We start from the raw sequence: 19355 nt of genomic DNA, 5'->3' as shown, positions 1-19355 counted from the left end.
GTGGCGGCTAAAGCGCCTCTCTCCGGCTTCATTTGGGTGTCAAAACCTGACAAATTCAACAGATGCAAAAACAAAGGAGCTGATGGACAAGATAATACACCAGCACTTCCCCGCGCCTCCATCTACGCGGCTCTGCTTCCCTCCCGTCCCACCTGTGCTGTTTCCTTGGCTGGCTGACTGGCTGCCTACAGTGAGAATATTGAATGAAAGGCCTTTTCTATCCAGCCAGTCAGCCAGTCAGTCAGTCTCCGAGGGAAAGGGGATTTGGATGGGGAGAGCGGCCTGGCTTCAGGCTTTGATCCCCGGGTGTTATGACAGAGCCTCGGGCTGAGAAATGTGGAGAGTCTCTTCCACAGGCCTGTCTCTCCATCTATCTGCGCTTTCATGGCAAGTCTGCTTCCACTCAGCAGCATCTACCTCATTTCAAACAGATTCTGTGTACACATATATATGTTTGCCAGTGCAGATACATCCTTGGGCTCATACTCGAGGTGGAGAGGAGAGGGCAATCTTTCTCTGAATCTAGTTCCCACAATGTTTGTGTAACTTTATTAGATACGGCTCCATGTGTCATCTGTTTGTGCGACTACCTCCGGCAACATCTCTCAAGGATTGTTTTGCATACATCTTGTGCGTCAGTGTTTGCACACATGTATCAGGTCGGGTTTACCTGGGCTGGGTCAACGTCGTTGAGCATTACTATGGAGGTGCAGTGATAGTCCAGCACCAATCTCCAGAAGTCCTTTACTGTGTTTGGCAACGGGTGCTGGGTCACTATGAATGCGGATGGCTGCTTGTAGCTCTGGAGGAATATCAAGACAAAAGCAAAGACACTCGTTCACAACATTTCACTGAATACATCCCATGACAATTACACATTATGTGAGCACACGACTTTGTAAAAGATGAAACGAACTGCCTCCAAAATGACCTCCATCCTTCGACCATTTCGCCCACCGGTCGTTGGTTTCTAATGGAGATTCCATGTCAAGGGACATTATTTTAGGAAGCCGCTCTTTTAATGTGGTTGCTGGCTCCCACAGATAGCCCATGTTAACTGAAAGGATCCTATTCATAAAAGGTCACCTGCTCAGTCCAGACAAGAGCCAAAAAGTCCATCACTTGTCAAGGTGTTCTTTAATCCACCCTGAAGGAATTCATCACTTGAAAATTGCCTGAAATTGCGATGCGTTGCATCTCCTGTTGTCTCGTGGTGCATTTTTAGTTAGTGTGACATATAACTGCTCTGCCACGGACAATTTCACTTGACAGCGAGAGAAAGGTGTTTTTAAGTATTATGGGGCAACTCAAGTCAAGTCCCAAGTACAGTAAGTCCTTCAGGGGACTATCCCGGAGCCGGAGGCTATTTCCTCAGTGAAACATTTCTAATGCAGCTAAATGGAAATTTGAAGTGAGGTGATTTGGATAGCTGTTGTTACCAAGGCAAGGAATAAACTTGACCTGTGATTGAAAATTTTGTGTCCACACCACACAGTCACTGCATAATATTTTCACGCAATATTTATTGATTTGAACTAATTCTTTTTATATATATATATCTGTAGCCAGCTCAATTGATTTTGACTATTTGTGCCTGCTCTTTTCATAGGGGAGGGTCTAACCCTAACCCTGCACAGGTCGTCAGCATACCGGAGGTCTAATTTACACAGACAACCATTCATGCTCGCACTCATGCCTGAGGACAATTTAACAAATTAACCTGTGCATTGTTTGGACTCAATCCCAGAGCCTTCTTGCTGTGAGGCAGCAGTGCTAACCGTTTCACCCAACATGGGGGAGGAATATTTATGATGCAGTCCACTGCAAAACCTCCACTCACGATGACCGCAGTAAGAAACTTTGAAACTTCTTTGACAGCAACAGAAACTGAACACCACTCGCGCTGAATTTATGGCAGACCAGCTGTATTCGATCGTAGTTATATAGAAGTATCCGAGACAGACGCCAGGAGCGAATGCAAAGGAGATGAGACTATAATATCACGTGGGAAAGCTCACAGTCACCTCATTAAAATATAATGTTCTCCATTATTTATCAAAAGCAAAATACCTACTTTGACCATACTGATAAGTGTTCAGCAGGAAAATGGACACACGGGGAAGTTTCATTAAATTAAGAGGAATGCAGCTCACACTCTGTGCTGGAATGTGAGTGAAAACTTTAAATGCCCTTTTTTTTTTTTTTTGGGTTGTTTGTTTGTTTTTGCATTTCTCCCTTACATCCATGAGTGCAGCGTTGATGTAATTGGAGCTCTCCCCATCAATAGTGATCAGGAAGGGGAGGCAGCGGTCCGGGGGCAGGACATCCATGCAGCGGTTCTTCTCGTGGTTCCTGGGCAGCAGGGCGATGCTGCAGTCTTCCACCCGCAGCGTGGGAGTCACCATGTTCAGAGTCTGTCGGGTTGGAGCAGAATTATCATACAGTACCATACCAGCAGTGGAAGATACCCGCTTGGGTGTTGAGTGTGCTAATTATCTCCTGATATGGTAATTAACAATGCAATTCTTTAATCAGTAAAGTTAGCGATAGCTCGGGCTCCCCTGATGCGACTGTGATGAAACTAAGGGGGACGATGCAGCTCATGTCACACTGATTGGTCCAAGGAGGGGTGCTACTATTACCGATTTAGGTGATATATTTGTCCCTGATTGGCCCAGAGGGGGACAGTGCCATTCATCAGATAACATCAGATATCATGTTTACTGTTGCTGTGAACTTATTTTACACCTGAGATTTTGTTTTATTAGCGATTCAGATGCACGTTTTTTTTTTTTTTGTTTGTTTGTTTGTTTGTTTTTTCTTTCCCTCCAAAGCCCAATTATTTCCTTACCCTGAACTCCTCCTTAATGGGGCTGGAGTTGGTTTGCGGATCCAGGCGGTTCATGTCGTAGTACACGGATCGGAGCTGACTGGCAGGTATAGTGGTGTCGCCACAGAGACATGCCTCCAAAATGGCATCATGGATGAAGACATACTGCTCCTGCAAAAAACAGCATCCTCATTGCGGATCTATCAGACCTCTTCAACTCATTGCAATGACAACTTTTGGCAAAAAAACACCAAAACAAAACAAAAACAAAAAAACAAAAAGAAAAACAAAAAACCAATATGATGTTGTTTTTTTTTTTTTTTCAGCACCAAAAATACATGAGCTAATATTCCGCTGCATTTTGCTGGAAGAATTCAATGACCTTTAAACAACCTTACCATGATTATTCTTTCGTCCTCAGGCAGTTTCTATGACTAATATTTGTCATTGTCTCTATTCAAAGGTTACATTACATATTTTTGCATTTTTTAATACATGGCTGATTTAATTTTCTTATAAAACTTTATGACCAAGACTCCTGAATTGCACTCCAATTTAAAAAAAAAAACTTAAAATATTTAGAGGCCAAAAAAAAAAAAGACATTTTCTTGAATTCCTTCTCCTATTCAAGCTTGTCACAATTCTGATGGCCCGAGCAAAGCTAAGATTTCATCATTATTGTTGTGAGGATCAGGGCATGAAACAAGGTTGATGTTTGAACAACAAAGACAAGGACTGCAAAGTGAAACAGGAAACGGCACATTTCCTCCTCCAACACATCAGTCAGTCAAGCAGTTGACTTTGGTGACACGGCTTGATGGTTGATGTAAATCGCTTCTGAAGTGACATTTTCAGTGGACACCCCCCTGTCACTTCTGCCCAAAATCTACGCACATTCACAGGGGTCACCGATTTGCAGATTTTCACAGAGAAATGCGTGTTGCCATTTGTTAAGTCTGGGGTCCAGTGCGAGCTGTTGATCCGAGAGTTTGACCGTGCTGAGCTACGTCAGGGACTGCAGATAGATGGAAGTTATCCGAGCACGAAAACTATCAACAAAAACAAGGCTTTTTATTTCGGCGGACTGATTAAACCGCGTTAGAGGGTTGGCGTCTGGCTGCAGGCTGAGGAGCTGTGCCAATGAGCCTGAACACCTGCGAGGGAAAAAACTCACACATACGCACACTTTGAAGGTCACTGAATTCGAGGAGAGTGACTCAGGGTGAACAACATTTGGTCTCCAGTTACTCAAATCCCAATTCGGACGTCAACAATGAAACATTTGCCCATTAAGTTCAATGACGCTTGTGATTTAAAGGGAATTACGGTGAAATGATGCATTCAACGAGACGATGGACACCTCCAGATGGCCGGTGTTCAGAAAAGCGCAAAGTCCTTCGCTGGTCCACACTGGCATAAAGCTGGAAGATGAGCCAGGGATGTTTTTCAGCCATCAATATGAGCTAAATGCTGTCAGTTACAAGCCTCTAAACCCTTTTATTACAGCATGTATTGCCAAGTTTGTGTGCCTTGCACCCTCAGAAATAGTTAGGGCACACACTCCAATAAATGTCTTTTGTTTGAAACGATCGCTCTAAACTTAAAAGGTGGCATGAATGACGACTACACCGTGTACAATAAAATCCATGAATACATCTGCTGTAAACATAAACACCAGTTGTGTGACATTTCAAAACAAGCTCTGCCTTACAGTCATCAGACAGAGGTTTATTAATCTTTTGACTATAAGTAATAAAATGAATTATATTTCCACAGTTTGAATTATAGAAGACTTGAACTTGGTACTTGCGTGAGTGACAGAAAGAAAAAAAAAAAAAAACTCCATTTAAAAGATAATGGCCATCATCAGTCACTGGCAAAATGATTAACAACCTTTACCTACTGGATCGTCCAAGCTGCAGAATTAATGACTAATAAATGACAGGCTATGATTTACTTTCCAAAAAATAAAAATAAAAATACATGTTTGTGGTAAAAGTGCTCCCTTCTATTAAAAGCATTTCTTTTCAGAGCACCAGAGGAGTTTGACTTATGCTAAGAATGACTTGCAGACATTAGTTAATCCACTTTCGATGACGACAGCCTGGAAATCTGCACCCCCCGCCACCTCCTCCATGTTTTACTGAAGGATCTCTGTGGGGCCGAAGGGGCCTGGCTGTGATTTGCCGTACCTCAGTCTGGACCATGTTGACCCTCCGTGAGCGTAGCTCCCTCACACAGTTGTAAATGTCTACCACGCCCTCCCGCTCCGCCATGTCCAGCATGATGTCGATGACGATGAAGCAGCCTGTCCGTCCAGCCCCAGCGCTGGAGGCAAAGACAGAAATTAGAAGTGAGACGCCCCATGTTTACGGCTTTAAGGGCAGCATTGTTTTTAGTGTTGGCTTATGTACAACTATGCACAAACCGGTTCGATGAGCACACAGCGGAGAAGGTCCATTGCAAACTAACCTGCAGTGAACCACCATGGGCCCAGCATTAGTCAGGGTCTTGGACTTGACTCTCCTAATAAATCCCAGCAGGCCGGTGGCGTGATAGGGCACGCCGTGGTCTGGCCAGCCCGTGAAGTGAAACTGTCGAATCTCTCGGATCTCGTGAGCTCCTCTCTGAGGAACAGAGTCATCATTTTACACAACAGAAGAGAAAGGGTGAGAAGGGGGGCAATGCGAGAAGTCCTTCTAGAGCAAATACCGAGCTGGAATGAATACAAACACGCACGCCATGGACAAGGTCACGATGGAGGTCGAGGAAAGTTTGGTATCTTAAAACAAACTGGATGTTCAAGGTCGCTGCGCCCTTATTTCTTCACTTACTCTGCCACTTTTCAGTCTGGCCTGGTTCTTCTATAGATACAGGATTATTATCAGCCACAACAGCGTGACTGGTTTTGTTTTCACCCTGCGAGTCTGTGTGTGTGTGTGTGTGTGTGTGTGTGTGTGTGTGTGTGTGTGTGTGTGCCTGTGTCGCTCCTTCTCATCACAACAAAATGTGGTCCTGGAAAAACCTACTGTAGCGACAACAACCACAGAGGCACTTTTGAGGACTATGGCAGTTGTTCAGATGTCTCTCTGTCTCTGGACAGATCTTGTCAATGCAATAGTGTCACGGTGAAATCACAAATCTTCACAGTCGTGTGGCTGAGATCAAAACAGAAAAATGAAGATGGATGCGGTCTGACTCATACTGAGAACATTGTGGTCTCGCTAATGTGACAGGTATTATCCGGACATTTTGGATAGTCTTTTCTATTTAATATTTATTATCAGGGCACAGTGGATGGTCCCCTACGTGAAATGTATTATCTGGACACAGCAGCACCTCTAGATTTCTGTTCATTCTTAATGAAAAAAAAAAAAACAAAAACAAAAACTGTGACTTAGAATGTGATTGTTACCTAAATCAATTTGTTTGTTCTTCAATTTTATTTCACCAACATTTAACGTTAAATAGCCAGAACTAAACGGCTCAAGAGGGCTCTGCTGGGAAAGCTTTCAGTAGATGAAGTCGACAGTATGTGCTATTCTTCCTAAACAGCAGTGTTGGGGCCACTTTGCTACTGAGAAATGAATTGGATTTCTCAGATAATGTATTCACTTCCCGTTACCTTTAATATTGTTATTATTTTAAAAAGATGTCCCAGGGGGGTGTGCTCAATACGAAGTGCATATGTTGATGCCTACCATACAATTCTAACATCAATACGATTGAAATTCCACAAATAAATGTCCATAAATGAAAACATGTAGAGTAAAAAAAGTAAAAAAAAAAAAAAGAGAGAAAGCAAAACACAAATTCTTCAAAAATGTTCTCAAGGACCTTGAGGATGTTGCAGGTTGAACATGAAGGGGAATGTGAGTCATTTCAAAACAATTAACACACTTTAGACATATTGTTATGACCTTGATGGGTTGCTTTTAATAAACTGTAAATCTCTAACAGAACCATTTTAATCAAGTGATGTTAAAATAAACTTTTAAAGACAAACCTCCTCCTGGACCACTTAGCAACTGCTCTCAAGGTCCATAAACAGCTAAGCACATAACCCGTAACTTGCTTCAGCTCAGCCCTCTCAGGGGCTGAAGGTGGAGGTCTCACAGAAAGTACGCAGGCGTACCTTTTCCACTGCAAACGTCCTGATGACGTACTCTGACAGCAGCTCAGTCTCTATCAGTGTGACCTTGATGTCACGGTAGATCTCAGTGTCATCAGGCCAATACTTGCAGCATTTCACCTGAGGGTGACAAAAAGCAAAGTGTTTCACAGCCACACGCACACCCAAGGAATATTGCTAGCACTGCATTCATTAAAAAAAAAAAAAAAAAAAAAAATCTGCGCATACACGCTACAAACAATTTGAATGACTGAAAGTTGCCAGGCCATCACTTTTTTTTCTCCCCCCAATAAAGATAATTGTCACATAACGTTGCCTCCCATTTGCCACCTGATATTTCAGTTTCTGATGCGTTTCTTTCAAGTCAAAATGAGATTTGCTTCGTATTAGTTTCGGCCCACGGTCAAGGATCTGCTGTAAATGGGAATCTTATGTATCGATGGAGAGCTCATTCTCACATTATTGCTTTTTCATTCTCACGTCGATAATGTGAAAATGAGTGTAAAGGTAGACTGTGAGGAAAGCTGGAACGGAGAAGGGTAAGCACAGAAGGGGTTGTATGATTTCTCCACCTTAAAATTTTGAGCACTGGGGCAGAGAATTAGGACAAAACATAAAAAAAGTAAAAAGTGTACTGCAATTGGACGAGGGACATATAATGACAATCCAATAATGATCTGAAATAATAAACCCTCAGCTATTTAAAACAGATTTCCCAACAGAAATGTAAAACACCCCACTGAAAATACTTCTTGTATTAGGTATCACAAGAGTGCCAAATTACTCCCCCTCCCCAACCCCCCCCCCACCCCACACACACACCCACACCCTTGTTCAATTAAACTGTTGATACTGAGGGAGTAAGGCTGGTAATAGAGACTGAGATCACGCAGGTATATCAGAGAATGATAATTTTGATGGGGGATAAATTCAACATCAGCCACAACTTGATTCAATTTTCATTTCTGGAGTCTATGTGCTGATTAGGAATGAAATGAGATTTTGGTTTGCGGAGTGACACAGACAGAGGGGGACTTTCGGGTCCTTTTCTCTGACACCCCTGATGAGTAATCCCCGATGACAATCACAAATCCACCGTCCGCTTCCAGCCAGATTGAATTAGGCAAAAGCCATTACCTTGTTAGATCGCTCTAATCAGGCCCCTGGTTTGGGATCGGGGGGTGGGGGGGGGATCAGCCTTTGGGCTAAATTATGCCAGGGTATACACAGATGTTCTTTGTGAATGCGGCTCTTGAACTCACTTGCTCTTATGGATAATGTGTATGGAAAAGAAGCCCACGTAGCATCACCTCATCGCACACATCAGCGCCACCACCTTCCAAACCAAATCTCTCATACATCAAAGTGGGCCGAGCGCCGCCCCCTGTGTGTGAAACCTGGAGGACAGAGTCTGCCTGCGTGTGTGTGTGTGTGTGTGTGTGTGTGTGTGCGCCAGGATCTCTCAGAGTTCATCAGCAACTGTGCCGAGCAGATGGCCCACTGTGATATGGCGGAGTGATTTTATGGGGGCCTCTGTGGAGCCACCACCACTGTGACCAACTGTGCCTACCGCCCGCCATTGGACAAGGATCATATAACAGACGGTTTGGGGGCCGGGGATCCGCCGAGGACGGCACTACAGCTAAGCAGGTGTGGAGAAGGTGTGGGGCGGGGCGGGCCAGACTCAGCTACTGTAGAGGAACGGCCTAATGAGGTACCTAGAGATGGGCCCATGAATCATTATCAGCTCTGCTACATTTAAGACCCACCAAAAATGCACATCAGCGAAATCAAGGTGTGCCTGTGTTTCAGGGGCTTTCGGTGTGAATGTGCTCAAAATTCCCGGGCAGTCAAAGCATTTCACTGTATGCTAAGACCTTAATTTTCTCTTGATTATAACCTAACCAGAAGGAACTACAGTGCGAGTTAAGTGGAACAAATTAGGACTGAAGTCGGGCTGACAGCTTTTTTTTTCCTCTCCCAGAGTTAGGCCATATGCTGCCGTGTACCCAAAAAATAAAAAAGGGGGACTCAACTATTAGTTTGAACATTATTAACAGTCCACAACACTCAATAACAGTCCTCTTTTGCCCAATGAGGACAATTTTAAGAAATGTTCCTGCTCAGAGGAGCCTGGTACAAACTGGCAGCTACAGCAGAGTATAATCTCCCGTTATAGAGCCACTCGGATGAAACAGTAGTCAGTCGCCTGGATGCCTCTCTGGTAATGAAGGCCATCAATCAGTTTTTTCTCACTTCTCGCTGATCAGATAGATGGAAAAGGAGCTGGCGACACACGAGACCCATGCCTCACTAAGCCGGCGCACGCTCACACATTCACACAGAAAAAAAAATAAATTAATTAATTAATTAAAAAAACATCTGGGCCCCGGTGTTCAAAGGCACACACAGACACCACAAAAAGATGGCTCCGTTTGCCCGGAGATACAATCAGACTGTAACTCGACTGGGGGCAAGGTAATCTCATTTCAGATCTGCGGTTAGAGTCAACACGCATTTAATACCAACCCTTCCCACTTCCACCAGGTTGGTCACCATGACGATAGCCGCCGTGTTCTCCTGCCAGACCATCCTCCAGAAGTCGAAGACCGTCTCCTGCATTGGGCCTGTCAGAGACGGACAGAGTGAGAGGAATTACACTTCAGATTTATTCTGGACATTTCAGAGACAACTGCATTCAAATGTGTCTTGATGAAACCGTTCATCAGGCAGAACTGTCAGGAGAATATATAACTGCTTCTCATAAAGCCAGACAAGGTTTCCTTTCCATTTAACACCTTCCCCGCTCTTAAGGGAGGGGGGTCCACATAAATTTAAATTAAAAGGTCTTTTTTTGACCATGTGACCCTTGCAATAAATTTGGACATAAAGTTTTCAGGATTCATTGCGTTCTTGGACCGGCAGCCAACTCTGAAGCTGGGGACACGATATACTCAGGGGTTTACTGTGATTCTCCATTATGCATTGCACAGTGCCAAGAATTTCTTATTTATTTATTTTTTTCTAGAAAGGATGTTGTTTTTCCAAATAGAAACATCAAGTGTGGTCATCAATCAATAAATATAAAACATGATTTTAGCTGTAGATTTTTTGTAAAAATGCTTTGTATGATCTACTCTCCATGCATCATTTATGTTCATGATTACCGTTCTATCTGCGAGCTTAGAGAATTTCGCTAGCCAGCCTTTGCAAAAGAAGTTTGTTGTAACAGGTGACGAGTTAAAAATCCCAGGAATAATGGTGATGGCAGAAATCCCCGCAACTTTCCATGCACCATGAATGACTGTTTCAAACTGCTAAAACCTGCCTGATTCTGGAAATATGACTTTACCGGGAGAGATGTAAAGTTCTCTCCTTTAGAGAAGTCCATCAACCAAGGAGGGAAAAATGACAAAAATGGGTTTGTCTAGATCCAGTTGCATTAAAGTCGACCCAGCTCCAAAAGGAGTACCGCTCAGTAGTAGTTGGTGGAGAGTTCATACTTTGAATCTGGCTCCGAACTGAACTCCTGACTATTGAACAGTTTTGGACCTGGCCGCAGGAATTTGCTCCAACAGAGCAGAGTCTGCGCTCCAGTTCATTGCAGAGGTGCTCAGCGGTCTGAAAATCTCTTCATGGTAATGTTAAGCCTCCTTTGGCAGGGTGGTGTCTCCATCTCTCATTATATTTATTTTTTATTTACCCAAGCGACTATATGTTTTTAATCCAGTGTGATATTCATCACTAATATACTTTAATCCATGTATGCTTTGTCATCATCACATCTTGCCAATAAAGCTTGCACGTCTGTTTTCAGAGGCGGGCTGACTGTCATATGAACCCACAGGATTTGGAGGAATTGCAGTCCAACAGCAACAATGCAGTTGACTGAGCATTTCCCCTCCGTCTTTTTACCGAAGCGATGGAAAACACGTCAGGTCAGAATTGCTTACAGAAATTCTTACCACAGATTCATCGCAAAGTGCTTACAGCCGAAAGCTTCATAGAAATGAGAAGAAGAGCGAGTGGAAATTAATCACCAGTTTCAAGATGAGGCTAAATTCCACACCTTGAGCTTGTGTGCGCTCAAAGCAATTACCATTTCAGCTCGTGCGTTCAATACCAACCTTTACACCAAACCAGACCCAGACGTGTCTGCCGAACATCGAAATAAATGAGCAGAGGGCCGTTCAATGCTTTCTGTATTTAAAACTTCACCGAGCAATAATTGCGGATTGATGGGAATTTAATTATTATTCTGGTTAATTAAAATTATTAATATTAGTTTTAATCAAGCACCAAGCCGGGGAAAAAAAAAAAAAATTAATTCTGACAAATTAATTAGTAAATGCAAATCTTGGCAGTTGTGCATTCTCCTGCGTTGGCCTGAATTACCTGGAGAAATGGCAATTTATGCAGACACACGCGCAGACACAACACGGCACGGACGCAAACTATTAGTATTTTGCTTCCTTGCCATTTATGAAGTAAGTAGATTAAATATCCTTTAGGCCGCCAAGACCTATTGAAAAATAGGTCATGTCAAAACAGCTGCGGTCCTTGGTTACACTGCTCTTGCTGCCAACAACTGCTCTTTGTGCAGTTTGTCAGTTTCGTGGTTTTTGAAATCCAATTCAATACAGCAGAAGTTTTTGTCTTTGTATTTCTATTTCTGTGCGATATTGGACAGTTTAGAGGCGAGAGCGAAAAAGTAAAAAGTGTAAAAAAAACAAAAAAAACCAACCCAAAATAAACTGAAATGGAACTAAGCTTGTTGTGATCACTTCTTGTGGGATTTTATGTGCTTTTACAACAAAGCAGCCTTCATGAATACTGTTTATAATGGAATATCATTAAAACCTTATGACTCGAGCGGAGCCTTCACTCAGCCCGGCCATCAGGGACAATACTGGGTTTATTGTCTTGCTCAAGGGCAGTCTGGATTTATTTGCCTTGGAAGTTTCACTTTAGAGTAGCATCATAAAAGAAATTGAAATTAAAAGCTCAGTTGTTTTCAAACAGGAAAAACACAGAGTTTGTTGTTGAGGTAAAAGTCAAACATACAATCATATACTGTATATCGTTTTGAGAAATGAAACCACAGAGTTGGAGCCTCCTGCTCGCCGGCTCGTTCAGCTACACAGCTGGTAGTCGTAGTCATGCAGGTGTGGATCGACACTCTGCCTCTCGCGTCCCGCTTTCTTCCCATTTCTCTACGCTCTTCCGTTCTTTGATTTGGCATCGCCATCTTAACGGAGAACTGTGCGTGTTTGTTATGGCTTGGGTTTAGTTCTGCAGCGGAGAGCCGCCTCAAGCAAACTTTCTCCCAATACTAATTCTACAACCTCCTTCTATAAATCATCTATTTCTTGATGTGTTTCTGACATTAGAGCACTGCGTTGGATGGATCATCTAAAAATAAAAGATTTGTGTGCGATTAGCCAAATGGTTAGACGCATTCTACAACCAAAACATGAATCCTTGTTTCTGCCCCTCCTAAATCCATCTGTGCTTTCTGTCTGTATCACTATCAAAAGACTGAAGGTTTTCAAATGAGGATATTTCTTCGATAACTTATAGTAGAAGACACCAGTTGCAGCAAACTCTGAATCCTTTTCCATCACTGTACTGTGTGCGCGCTATATTGGCTTCTGTCGTCTGTTACAACCTAATTTCCCTCGGGCCATCAGGAAACTGTCATCAGCATTTTATTCACTTGATTGATCGAGACACGTTTGATCTTCTGTGTCGCATAAACAGCTTTTGTCTCTCTAGCCCCTAATTGTACTCAAATACAGCCTCGTGTGACAGAGTTTAAATCCCTTTTATTTGTCACAAACTCAGCGATGAAATTCTGGAGACTTCTGGCTGAAAAAAAAAAAAAAGAAGAAGAAAGAGATTCAAAATGAACCATCATTTCTGCAATCCCGTTTTTGTTGCCAGTCTGTTTATTCATCTCTCCTTGGAAATCAATAACATTTCGCTCAGTACAATAGTTGCGTTTTTTAAAGAAAACAAAAAAACAAACAAAAAAAACAAATGAACTTCTGCTGACTTCCCAATTGGATGTCTAGAAATTTGGAACAAAAATGCTCACTATCATCCATTTGTATTCCCTGACTTCCTCCGCTATGCGTGTGGTGGTTTGTCTTGATTTTTACTATAGGACCTCAATCTTCAATTCCAGTCACTTCCATTCTCTCAAATAACTGCCCAACCTGATTGAGCCGCCCACCCAGCTACCTCCTACACTCGTCCCCGAGGGCGGACACACACTGCTGAGAAGTTTCAGAGAGGGAGTCTGAGTAGTAGGACAGCTGGTGTGTAGGACTTCAGTAACACAATAACACTTGGCATTATATGGTAAATCATCCGATGGGAGATGCTTGCCAAGATTCACACAGCTAATTTATGTTTCCATATGCGTGCAGAAATGAAGAGCGGGTGAGGAGGAGGTGCTGGCCAGCGCTGAACCTGATGACACTCTACAGGAAGCGAGCATGACTCCTGATGAATAGATGGAGGAGCTCAAAAACAAACAATAGCTTTCATGATAGAGGGAAGTTTCACAGTTTTGGTTTTTACGGATAACGCTCAGTTTTAAACTTTTACATTTGGATCCAGGCAGCGCGGCGGCATAGTGGTTGGCGCTGTCGCCCCACAATAAGAAGGTCGTGGTTCGGTTCCCGGGCTTGGGACCTTTCTGTGTGGAGTTTGTATGTTCTCCCCGTGCCTGCGGGTACTCGGGTTTCTACCCACCATTCAAAGACATCGTGTTTAGGTTAGTTGGTGACTCTGAATTGTCCGTAGGTGTGAGTGGCCTGGAAACGCAAAAGTGGTGGACGAAGTTGGTGCTGGAAGTTTACTCTGATTGCTGGAGTTATTGAGTGTTATATGAGGTTCTTTTGTGGTAATTATGTCTCAGATGACTCCGTATTCAGAGGCAAAGAGAAAGATTGCGAGAAAGTATAAGAGCATTCTGAAAAACAGCCAACATTGGCTGATTATTCAGATTGTTCAAACTGCCTGCATGCTAATGTCTCGTGGTTATGTCAATTATGGGGTTTGGATCAGGAGGCTGACAGTCAAGATTTCTTTTAACTGTGATCACGACCCTCTCCTGATTTCCTGATCTTATTTTAGTTCACGTACATAGATGGCAAATATAGATGTGTGGCAAAGTGGAAGGCGCAGATTAACAACGTGATTCTGACAACCATGTCAAGAAGCCACCATCTGGGATATTTTGGAAGGCAATGACACAAGTTAAAACTGTGCTATTGCACGCAGTTTCAAAAACAACCTTTCATGTTGAGTTCCCCCCCCTACAGGAAATTTTGTGAAAGAATCTAAATAATCACCAACAGAATATACCTATATTTCCCACAGAGGTTGCTGTATGGCATTTTACTGATGTGGCATTCATTTGATCTTGATACTGTAGGAAACTCCATGTAAACAAAGTTAAAATTAGATTTTCTTTGTGTTGGCTCGACACAAATGAACACATGTAGACAGAGGCATCTAAAACAAAGTCATCCTCCATATAAGGAGTCTTGCTGAGTGTCTGCTTCCAGTGGCACAGACTTAAGCCACAGGTTTTTTGTAGAGAAACTGTTTTAAGGAGCTACAGGAAGCGAACTATATTTCTAGCGGAGCGTTCATGGAGCCAAGTTGCAGAAGTTTTGCAGGAGTCACTTCACAGAGGAAGAACAGCAGTAGGAGCTTCACTTCCAGCTGTCAGAGTAGCTAATGCTGCTGCAGCCGACTCTGTGCTTTGGGACCGGGCCTGTTCCTCCTTTAAGCAGCAAGGAGTGTGACAGCTGTAGAAATCCCCCCAGCCAGGTACGCCACAACACTCCTGATGAACGTGCACACACACTTACAGGCAAACACGGGCTCGCGTTCCCCTCCTGCACATTAATATTACATGTGGCAGACTTCGGCATAATGTACACTCACTTATCATTGATTTGCTCTCTCTCTTCTATCTGCCTCCCCCCGCTGGGGTTTGAGATGTTAACCTGTAAATAATAAAACTTGTGCGCTGCCGGTGACATTTGCCGCTCATGAAGGAGGGGAAGGCAGAGCAGAGAAGGCTGGAGGAGATAGCTTGATGAATTTGAACCCCACTTCCTGCATCATGAATATTTTCCACATCACCAGGAGGATGTGGACACTTATCAGAGCTGTTTGCACCCTGGCTCCTGTGTAATTCACAGTCTCCACCAGGAAGAAGCTCATGTCTGATCGGTATTCAGACGATCCGGGGGACATAAAAATGGACAGACGCGAAGCAGCTAACTGAGAGGGCTGACCCGCATGCAGGCACTCAATCTGCTAAATAGGCGAGCTGCTGTTGGTGTCGGTGAATTACTGAGAGTCAGTCGGTGTGTGGTGCTGCGGCAAAGGAAAAAAAAAAAAGTCCTGGATGAGAGAATGACCTACATAATGACGAGCAGAGCTTGGATGATGAGGCTTTTATGGAGTGACAGCTGTTCTACCTGCCATTGTCACCTTGACAGAGCAAAGGGACTTGTCAATAAAACCCAAACTAATGAGCACTATTGTAGTTTATAGCATAAGAGAATGGGGACAGCGTTGTTCCACGCGTCTGTCATATTAAGCGCACCCTCAACCACCTCCACAACCAATTTATGAGAAAGATTTTTTTGCTTATCCAGCACTATTGTGGGTCTCATCATTTTCTCAGCCACCGCTGGTCCCGGTGGACTTGAGTGGAAGTGTCACTCACTGAAAAACTTTACTGGAGGGGGGGTGTGTGTGTGTGTGTGGCGGGGGCGGGGGGGGGGGGTAACAGCCTACTTCCTCATTTTTTTGGCAACTGTGCCAATGCCCAGGTGCTCTTTTCAGGTGCTACAGTATGCAGTTTGTCTGACAGAGAGAGACAGGTCTGTGTCTGGCTTTCCTATCATCTCTGGCTGCTCTTTGCCTCAGTGTCAGCAGACTGAGCCTTCCTTCCTGTCAGTCTGCCGGAGCTGATGATGAATTATAAAAGGCCCTGTTCTCCCAGAGAATACAGATGTTTCCACGTGCACGCCCGCACGCACACGTGCACTTCCAGTCGTTCACACTGGATGGTTCTGCACAGTGAAAAGCCTTATCGTGCTTGCGATACAGTCAATGGAAAATGAGGACTTATTATGCAAGCTCAATGAGAAAGCAGGGGCTAATTAACTTGAATGGAAACACGTTTGGCTTCTTGAGCTTTTCATCTCAAAGAGGGTTTCTGTTTGCAACGTTTCTTTGACGGCTAAACTCCCTGGGCATAATTTTAAATGAAATATAGAGTACACTTAATGACTATAGGACAGTTACTGGAGTCATATTAATCCAGCTGACATCCTTTCAGGGTTAATGTGCCCGTTAAAGCTGCTTGTTTTGGTTAACCGACGCCCCGCAGGAGAGGCACTTGACCGGACGGCTTTGTTTGGAGTGTTGGAGTGAGTCGATGGTCAGCGTATGCCAGGTGACGTGCATACAAGCAGACAGACAAACTGAGCGGCTGCTGCCTGATTTGTATGCCATCTCTTTCTGGTGTGAGAGCAAACAGAGAGTTATTTTAATTGAGACACAGAGGAAGAGAAGCAATGCACTAATAAACAGGTAATTATGCAACTCCCTTCTCTGCCAAAGCAGATTGTGAATCCATTAAGGCCTCTTCGCAAAAACGCCTCTTATTTTTTGCCCCCCTTCATGTTCCCTTTTTCTTTTTTTCTAAAGTGGTATGCAGAATCTCCACGCACGCAGCCCTCTTGTGGGGGGAGAGAGGCCCTCGACGCAAAATTCATAACAATTAACCATCAATCAGACTTAACCTCTGGGGTCGTGGTAAGCGCTCCTTGCCGTGCGAATCTGCCGGCCAGATTAACACAGTGACAAAATGTGCCTGTACATAGGAGCTAATCCATTTATTTATTCAGCTCTCTTCCAGACTGTCTGATTAATCGCTCCCACACCACTGATGGAAGGAGAGAGGAAAGAGACAGAGAGAGAAAGCATGTACCTCCGCACACTCTGTGTGTGTGTGTGTGTGTGTGTGTGTGTGTTCACTGAGCGGCAACAGATTCCCCGAACGCACACTTGACTGAGCATCAAAGAGTAGTTTGCAAGAGCGTATGTAAGCAACGATGGGGATGTTCAGAAAGATATTCGTGAACACCTGCACGCATCCACATCCACCCCCATCACACTCCTTCTGAACAAGCAGACAACCTCAAATTCTCCCTCACAGTCAAACCAAGGGTGCCTTCCACACCCCCCACAAAGTTTTATTCTTACCTTGAGTGGCGATGTAGTGATTTGGCCTGTGGTAGCCCTGCAAACAGAGGAAACGGGAGAGAGAACGTGAGAGTCACTTCACCGCCCTCCCACTCAGGAGAAGGAGAAATCAAGAAGAAAGAGAAGGAGCCACACGGCGACTTTGATATAGTCGCGCAAACTTACGGAAACCTATAAACAAAACACTTTGCGTACACTGTGTGGCATTTCAGCTGCCCTCTCGTGAGCGCTGCTGCTCCACCTTAAGAGGAACTGTCTGTAAAACTCCCCTGCTCCAGAAATAGCGTTGTGCGTCGGTCAGATTGCCAGCTGTTTAGCTGCTACTGTATGCTCATTCAGTTCTTTGTTTCAACATCTGACGAAGTGAGGAAAATGTACAACTAAAGGCTCGCCAGGGATGCTTCTGGATACAAGATGCATGAAACACTCTCCATCACACACGCTCTATATATGCAGCACACCTCTGAAGTAAGCAGCTAAAGTGCTGATAATCCCACAAGATACAACTAACAGCACTGATCTTCACAACAGGCCTCTATTCTCAGGGATTACTCTAATCCCTTCAAGTTTTTATTTGTGCAATTCCTTGTCTTCTCTCCAGAGATATGAGGCAGGAAACAAAACATTAGGACTTAAAGGCGCTTCCCCACCGCTGCCTCCTCTTGATTGCCCCCCCCCCTCCCCAACAACCACCCCTCCGCCCCGCTTTGCTTATCTCACTCATATTCAATTTAACTTGGACTGTGATTAACGCTCCTCCAATGAAGGGAGAAAGACACAAAGGATATTTTCCTCACTCGCTCTCTCTCATCCACAGGGCTCCTTCAGCTATTCAGCCGTCCTCCATTTTTAATGACTTCTTTATCTCTGGACTGAGGAGGAGATTTGTTTGTGCTTTCATGTATGTTCTGTCAAGTAAAGTGGAGGCCCAGTACGGCGTCGGATTAGAGAGCGAGAGGCAGAAAACGAAGGAAGGGCCCTGACAGTGACTGTCAGGTGAGTACAGCTTACTATAAATGGACTTGAAGATTTTCCTAAGCGCGTTATATTAGGTACACAAGAGTGCTTCTTCAACACGAAGATAAATGCGGAAATGCCAGTGCTGGAATTATTAATTGACAAGGATTTGTTTCCAGAGATGTGCAAATTACTAAAATAAAAATCAGACAAGTGCTTGGCTCTTTGTATGTTGCTGCATTGATTATTATAATGCTCACTTGCATCAATTCTTTCCAGTGACTCTGGGATGTGGACTGTCTAAAATATGCAGCGTGAAGGGTTTTTGCCTCCGGGCATGAATTCGTATTTTCAGTTTAAACATCATGAGACAGCCCAATTCTGAGTCTGGGGTGCCAACCTTATCACCTGGAATATTCATCCATGTGCTACTTATTTGCTTTCCCAAACCCACTTACAAGAAAATAAATACAAAGTGCTGTCTACACCATCTTCACTTGCAATGTTTCATCCCTATGCTGTACTAAATAAAAATACCAGGCCATATTACTAACGGCGCAAAACAAGATTTGTGTGTCACTCGTCATTTTTAATTTGCTGCATAAAGCATAACCAGGAAAATATCAACTGAAAATACACAGGCCTGAATGTGGGCCCCGTTTTAAATAGCAGCAGTTTCCAAAATAAATGTATAATTATATGTGTATTCTTCAAACTTTTTTTCAATTTAACAAGCAACTATTTTGTAGCATGAAAAGCCCATAGCTCACGTTAACGCGAGGTCATAACCTATGACGAGCTCTGTCAAGTGGCCCACAACCCGGATAAGGCTAAAAACAACCAATGTTGTTTGATGGCTGTGGGCCAAGATTTACATGCTGCATTTAAGTCTAAAATTGTGTTTTACCCCAAAAACCACAAGCAGCAGGTCAGCAGGGGCTCATTTCTGCATTTTTGTCGTATTACATTTGCCTGGAGGAGGGAAGGGTGGTTATACAAAGCGCCAGTGGGAGGTTGGTGTCCTGGGCCCTGTGTTCAAGGCGTTGTTAGTTCTCGACTATCAGAGAATGTGGTTACAAAAAAAATAAATAAAATAAAATAAAATCATTGGTTTGGTAAAATATTCAAAAGGAG

The 19355-nt window shown here is 43.7% G+C and overlaps 1 protein-coding gene across 9 annotated transcripts in view; it reads right to left on the bottom strand.

Moving 5' to 3' along the window:
- Positions 1 to 19355, bottom strand: part of LOC115057254 (receptor-type tyrosine-protein phosphatase mu) — a 140835-nt gene that overhangs the window by 5483 nt on the left and 115997 nt on the right. For all 9 annotated transcript variants that reach the window (XR_003841919.1, XM_029524204.1, XM_029524207.1 and 6 more), the window contains 8 exons: positions 17265 to 17301; positions 9492 to 9589; positions 6966 to 7082; positions 5303 to 5457; positions 5023 to 5158; positions 2852 to 3001; positions 2241 to 2414; positions 671 to 802 (listed from right to left, as the gene is read on the bottom strand). Coding sequence is in view for 8 of the 9 variants with exons in the window: in XM_029524204.1 (XP_029380064.1) it covers positions 671 to 802; positions 2241 to 2414; positions 2852 to 3001; positions 5023 to 5158; positions 5303 to 5457; positions 6966 to 7082; positions 9492 to 9589; positions 17265 to 17301 (999 nt within the window). In the remaining variant the exon portion in view is untranslated. The remainder of the gene's footprint in view (positions 1 to 670; positions 803 to 2240; positions 2415 to 2851; positions 3002 to 5022; positions 5159 to 5302; positions 5458 to 6965; positions 7083 to 9491; positions 9590 to 17264; positions 17302 to 19355) is intronic.

Source organism: Echeneis naucrates, chromosome 17 (genome assembly GCF_900963305.1).
Source record: "Echeneis naucrates chromosome 17, fEcheNa1.1, whole genome shotgun sequence".
Classification (NCBI taxonomy): domain Eukaryota; kingdom Metazoa; phylum Chordata; class Actinopteri; order Carangiformes; family Echeneidae; genus Echeneis; species Echeneis naucrates.
This window is presented reverse-complemented; position numbering and strand designations above follow the sequence as displayed.